The 7,044-nt window shown below is 42.4% G+C and overlaps 1 protein-coding gene across 1 annotated transcript; it reads left to right on the top strand.

The window, feature by feature from the left end:
- The first annotated feature begins 579 nt into the window (after positions 1-579).
- On the top strand, positions 580-6,697 carry LOC149460582 (uncharacterized). The gene is made up of 3 exons (XM_089679464.1): positions 580-645; positions 3,411-4,717; positions 6,637-6,697. Exons 1-3 carry the CDS (start codon positions 580-582, stop codon positions 6,695-6,697), a joined length of 1,434 nt encoding a protein of 477 aa, XP_089535590.1.
- The last annotated feature ends 347 nt before the right edge of the window (positions 6,698-7,044 follow it).

Raw genomic sequence — 7,044 nt, forward strand, 5'->3', positions numbered from 1 at the left:
TGCTGGATGGCGGTGATGCCTACATCATGGGGTATCGAGGTGTATAGGGAGCAGACATCTAACGAGACCCAACAATAGTCGGGTTCCCAGGAGTATGTTTGGAGTAATTCTAGCAAGTGTCCGCTGTCCCGGATATATGAGTGTTGAGCCTGTGCAAGGGGTTGTAGGAAGTGGTCGATATATTGGGAGAAACCGCTGGTAATGCTCCCTGTGGCCGCTACGATTGGTCTTCCTGGTGGATTATTTGGATTTTTGTGTACTTTGGGGAGAAAGTAAAAATACGGGGTGTTGTAGAAGTCTTTAGATAGAAAAGAGGCTTCCTGCTTGGTGATGACACCATCAAGTAAGGCTGTGTTCGTTAGTAGTAGTGCGTCCTGTTTGAATTCGGGTAGTGGGTCTTTAGTTAATTTGGTATACGTGGATGTGTCTGAGAGGAGTCTGAGGGCTTTGTCTATGTAGTCAGTGGTATTAAGAAGTACAATGCCGCCGCCTTTATCGGAGGGCTTGATAATAATGTCCTTATTGTTTGATAAAGTGGTAATGGATTTTTTTTACAGTGTTTGGTAGATTAGAGGCGGAATGGTGCTGGTTGGGATTGCACAATTTGATGAATTCCGAGTAGACTACTCTATAAAAACTTTCCAGGTAGGGGCCCTTAGAATGTGTGGGATTGAATACTGATTTGGGTCTGAGCGTAGTGTGGGCCACAGGTGGGGGGTATAAAAGTTGTGAAGTGAGTATAAAATCTAAAGGTGGGCCGTCATCAGGGTGAGACTCAGCAAATAATTGTTCTAATATGTCTAAGGCGTCTGAGTCAGATGGGGTTGAGGGGTTGATATTGTCTGTGTCAGGTGAAATGGCTGTAGGCTGAGTTTTTTTGGATTGAATGTGAAAGAATCTTTTTAAGGTGAGATTGCGTATAAATTTATTCAGGTCTTTGAATAGTGTGAATAAGTTGGGTGGGGAAGTTGGGGCAAAGTTTAGACCGTGATTGAGCAGAGAGATTTCAGTTTGTGATAGTTGATGGTTGGATAAGTTGAAGATTTTTACAGTTTGCGGTGTTTGTGTTTGGTGTGTGTTGCGGTGTTTATTTCGTCCCCCCCCCCTACAGCCTCTGTGTGTTTTCTTTTTCCGTGGGGGGGATTTTGACCTAAAAAAGACGGTGAGGTGTTGGTGGGGGAGTGGTGAGCAGAAATGAGAGTGGGGTTAAGATGATTGTTCGAAATCGGAAGGCCAAGGGTGATGACAGTATGGGCATCGGTGGATGGGGATATGGGTTCAGGGGTGTTTGTGTGGGTGATGGGAATCTGAGTGCCATTTGGTGTGGTGTCACCAGTTATGGGTATAGGGGTGGTGATGGTCTGAGGTATATTTATAGGGTTTTTTTGTTGTTGGTTTATGGAAGTGTTATTGGGAGGTGTTTTAGTGTTGGGGCGAGACTTGGGTGTGTCTTTATTATGCAAGCTTTTGTGGTTGAAGTGATTGGTGTGTTGTGTGGGATATGATTTGGTGAATCGTGTTGGAATGAGAGGGGGGATGGGTTGTCGTGGTGTGGTATGTTGTTGTGGTGTTCTAGATGTGCGGGGGAGGACTAAATCCTTTCCCTTTTTTTGTTTTTTTTTTTTTGTTTTTTTTTGTTTTTTTTTCTCCTTTCTTTTCTCTCAAACAATTTTTATACAATCTATTTTTGACACAATTCAATCATTTTTCAATTATTTTTTTTTTTTTTTAAATCGAATTTTTTATCGATTTTTTTTTTTCTTTTTTCTTTTTTTCCTTCCCCTCTCTCATACACCACTGAATACTTATCCATCCATTCACCTTCATCATGGAGCTACTCCATGATATTGAGGCAATCAGATACGATACCCTAGACAATTTCTTTACCCTCTTTCCATCTGATTTATTTTCTGATCTTGTCATATTACCAAGGAAGACACGTTATCTCTTTGGGGGCAAATTTAAAAAATTAGAAAGACTCATTTCCATCGCCAACCACCAATGGTGGGACAAATTCTTCCTCAATCAATATCTTACATACAAGATTACCCCTAGAGGCCTGAGAATCTTAAAGGCCTGCCCCTTCTTGGATCCTGCAAACCACAAAAATTGGCAAAATCTCTCTGAATTTTGTACCACCAAGTGGATAGAAGTCATCATCTCCCAAAGAGAGAACAAATTCCAACAGCATACACATCACATCCAAATCATGTTACGAGAATTCCTAGACAGCGGACACAAATTACCCACACAGTGGCTAAAAACTCTAAAAAAGAACACCAAACATCAAGAGAACCTCATAGTATCAAACAAAATTGCCAAATTTAAGAGATCTAGATGACTATAACCACAATAGAGTTTTCACTTGGAAAAATCACAGCATCCCCGCCCTCATGGATTTAGTCCTCCCCCGCACATCTAGAACACCACAACAACATACCACACCACGACAACCCATCCCCCCTCTCATTCCAACACGATTCACCAAATCATATCCCACACAACACACCAATCACTTCAACCACAAAAGCTTGCATAATAAAGACACACCCAAGTCTCGCCCCAACACTAAAACACCTCCCAATAACACTTCCATAAACCAACAACAAAAAAACCCTATAAATATACCTCAGACCATCACCACCCCTATACCCATAACTGGTGACACCACACCAAATGGCACTCAGATTCCCATCACCCACACAAACACCCCTGAACCCATATCCCCATCCACCGATGCCCATACTGTCATCACCCTTGGCCTTCCGATTTCGAACAATCATCTTAACCCCACTCTCATTTCTGCTCACCGCTCCCCCACCAACACCTCACCGTCTTTTTTAGGTCAAAATCCCCCCCACGGAAAAAGAAAACACACAGAGGCTGTAGGGGGGGGGGACGAAATAAACACCGCAACACACACCAAACACAAACACCGCAAACTGTAAAAATCTTCAACTTATCCAACCATCAACTATCACAAACTGAAATCTCTCTGCTCAATCACGGTCTAAACTTTGCCCCAACTTCCCCACCCAACTTATTCACACTATTCAAAGACCTGAATAAATTTATACACAATCTCACCTTAAAAAGATTCTTTCACATTCAATCCAAAAAAAACTCAGCCTACAGCCATTTCACCTGACACAGACAATATCAACCCCTCAACCCCATCTGACTCAGACGCCTTAGACATATTAGAACAATTATTTGCTGAGTCTCACCCTGATGACGGCCCACCTTTAGATTTTACACTCACTTCACAACTTTTATACCCCCCACCTGTGGCCCACACTACGCTCAGACCCAAATCAGTATTCAATCCCACACATTCTAAGGGCCCCTACCTGGAAAGTTTTTATAGAGTAGTCTACTCGGAATTCATCAAATTGTGCAATCCCAACCAGCACCATTCCGCCTCTAATCTACCAAACACTGTAAAAAAATCCATTACCACTTTATCAAACAATAAGGACATTATTATCAAGCCCGCCGATAAAGGCGGCGGCATTGTACTTCTTAATACCACTGACTACATAGTCGAAGCCCTCAGACTCCTCTCAGACACATCCACGCATACCAAATTAACTAAAGACCCACTACCTGAATTCAAACAGGACGCACTACTACTAACGAACACAGCCTTACTTGATGGTGTCATCACCAAGCAGGAAGCCTCTTTTCTATCTAAAGACTTCTACAACACCCCGTATTTTTACTTTCTCCCCAAAGTACACAAAAATCCAAATAATCCACCAGGAAGACCAATCGTAGCGGCCACAGGGAGCATTACCAGCGGTTTCTCCCAATATATCGACCACTTCCTACAACCCCTTGCACAGGCTCAACACTCATATATCCGGGACAGCGGACACTTGCTAGAATTACTCCAAACATACTCCTGGGAACCCGACTATTGTTGGGTCTCGTTAGATGTCTGCTCCCTATACACCTCGATACCCCATGATGTAGGCATCACCGCCATCCAGCATTATCTATCCTTGGATCCATCACTCAACCCCAAACAATCTTCCTTTATAGTAGACGCCACCTCATTTTGCCTCAAACACAATTACTTCACATTCAACCACGATTTCTACTTACAAACTCAAGGTACAGCCATGGGAGCCAACTTTGCACCCTCATATGCCAACTTGACTATGAGTTTCTGGGAGGACAAACACATATGGCACAACAACCCCTTTGCCGCCCACATCATCTTTTACGGCCGTTACATAGATGACATTATCATCATCTGGGATGGACCAATATCACACGTAGACCAGTTCGTAACCCATTGCAATTCAAATCCTTTTGGACTGTCCTTCACCTCCACTCACCACAAACATACTCTTGTATTCCTAGATCTCGAATTATACCATGACAATCTCCAAATATTAACAAAAAACCACTTCAAACCCGTATCTGGCAACTCATACCTCCACTTCAACAGCTGCCACCACCCCAAATGGATCCAAAATATACCTAAAGGACAATTCTGTCGTCTCAGACAAAACTGCACCACAGATTCAGATTACAATCTCCAGAGTGACATTCTAATAAAGAAATTCCTAGACAAAGGTTACCCACACAAGCTAGTAGATGAGGCCCACTCCTTCTACCACAAGGGTAGACCCCAAACACACAATAACACACAGCCTCCCAACCAGGTCAGATTTATAACCAAATTCCACAAAAACTTTCACAAAATGGAGTCTATCATCAATAGACATTGGCCGATACTACTACAGGATCCACATTTAATAGACATCTTAGATAAAAAACCAAAATACACCTACCGCAAAGCCATCAACCTTAAAAACAAGATTGCCCCCAGCAAATACAACCCACCCACCAACACACTCAACACAATCTGCCTCATACCCATTGTCGGCATGTATAGATGCAACAAAGCGCTATGCAAAACTTGCCTATTCGTTAAACACGGACAATAAAACTTCACCACAAAAGGAAAAACCTATTCATTCAAAGAATTTTACAACTGCTCCACTGATCATGTGATCTATTGTATATCCTGCCCTTGCGGCCTCCTATATGTGGGACGAACCATCAGACCCCTCCGCGCCAGGTTTGGAGAGCACAGACGTCTTATTGAAGATGGTAAAGACAAACATAGCCTCCCCCGCCACTTCCTTGAATATCACCAAAAATCCACTGATGGCCTACAAGTATGGGTCTTAGAATCCATACACAACAATCTCTCTGAGTCTGATCATTTCAAAAAACTCTGTTCACAAGAAACTTATTGGATATTTACATTAGATACATTGTCCCCAGGCGGACTCAACAAGGAATTAGACATTAACACTATACTATAAACACTACAATCTCCCATTCACAGCCACTCAACACTCACAATGATACTTCCCCCCCCCCCTTTCTTTATAATTTTTTTTTTTTTTTTATCGAATTCTTTATCAAATTTTTTATCGAATTTTTTTTTTTTTTTAATCCAATTTTTAGTTTATTATTTATAACCTTTTGTTCATTATTTATATTTTATTCTATTTTTTACAATTTTTTACAATGTAATTTACTTTTTATAATGTCATCTGCATGTATTATTACCAATATGTTTATCATCTTGCAATCATGCTGTATCATCTTGCAATCATGCTGTATTACCACTAAATATCTGCTCACTACTGTTACATAATTGATGTGCCAGTGCTGCAAGGTGAACATTTTACCCCACTAATCTCCCAGAACATAATTTTTTTTTTTTTTCTTTCGTCTTCCATTTTCTTATTTATTACATCCTCTCTTTTTTCCATTTGGTTTCCTTTTACCCCCCAGTTAACATCCATGACTCTACACTATTCACCTGACAGCAATGGTCAATCACTGGTTAATTGGTTAATTGATCAATTAGACTCACGTTCCCTATATATTCACCCCTTTTCATCCACCTCCCCCTGCTTGAAAAAGGAGTGCACTTTCGCCTTCCACGGCCAGTGCATGCTCCGAAACGCGTCGCAGTGCACCCTGGGATCTGACGTCATCACGGCCACGCCGCCGCTACGTTCCAGCGTGCGTTCCATCCGGCTCTGAGGGAGGACGTGCATGAAGGCTGGCCTCACCGCTGTTCCCCCTCCAGCCACCACGCTGTTCCAGCCGAGAGCTGACCTCCCCACATCGCAGAGAGATGACGGCTCTTCACCCGGGTTACCACCCCACCGTTAACGATTGTTAACCACGGTTTTTATGCTTATGATTACTTCACACATGTGAGTGTTTCTACATTTAGACTTGAATTAAAAGACTTATTGCGCTTAGAGGCGCTTCTCTCCTTTTTCTCATCTACAGAAGTTGCTACAGCTTATTTGGAAGCCTTGCCCTCAGTGCCACACGGAATCCTACGCTCTTCATACAGTAGCCACTAATACCACCATCACCCATACTACCATTTCCCAGGACTTTGCAGTGTTTGCGCTGTTACAACCCTTCCTCATTTTTTCTGACCCTCAAATAGAGATAGTACAAAAGAAAAAGAAAGAAAAGGAAGCAGAAAAATAGAAACAAAAAATGACCAGGCCGAGGAATGGCCAGCATCCAACTAAATGGAAAACTGGTAATATACAACGTAAAGTAATAAAATAACAAATATCCTAGACACAAGGTCAAGGGACGGAAGAGTCTCTACCAGGGCCAAGCAGTAGGGAGAGTCTTTTGATTAGGGAGAGTGAATAGACTCTTCCCTGCACCCCGGAGTCCACATGGAACATATATAAGAGGCTCCCGAAGGCACAGAATTATTTTACAGAAATATAAACAATCTGAACCATTAAAGAATTAGAGGACGACATTGCTAGGTTATGAGGTATTTCAGAAAAAGACATTTCAAAAATATATGCTGAGGCCAATGCCCCATATTGGGATCACTGAGGCCCTGGCTAAATGAATCATCAACTAGCAGTAAACAGAGTCCTCAAGGTACCCAGTGTGGGGTTGCAGGTTTCCTCCTGGGGGCGGAGGACCAAAGGGGCAAGAGTGGAGGAGGAGTTCCATTAGCTTTGGACT

Source organism: Staurois parvus, unplaced genomic scaffold (assembly GCF_062004578.1).
Source record: "Staurois parvus isolate SC_StPar_1 unplaced genomic scaffold, SC_StPar_1.0 ptg000225l, whole genome shotgun sequence".
NCBI lineage: Eukaryota > Metazoa > Chordata > Amphibia > Anura > Ranidae > Staurois > Staurois parvus.

What these genes read in the sequence shown, in the direction of transcription:
- LOC149460582 (XM_089679464.1), top strand. Translation starts at nt 580, where the DNA reads ATGGTGCTGGTTGGGATTGCACAATTTGATGAATTCCGAGTAGACTAC. An exon ending in ACTCTATAAAAACTTTCCAG is followed by an intron (nt 646 to 3,410) that starts GTAGGGGCCCTT and finishes AATCCCAACCAG; the next exon opens with CACCATTCCGCCTCTAATCT. An exon ending in AAAAACTTTCACAAAATGGA is followed by an intron (nt 4,718 to 6,636) that starts GTCTATCATCAA and finishes CAAATATCCTAG; the next exon opens with ACACAAGGTCAAGGGACGGA.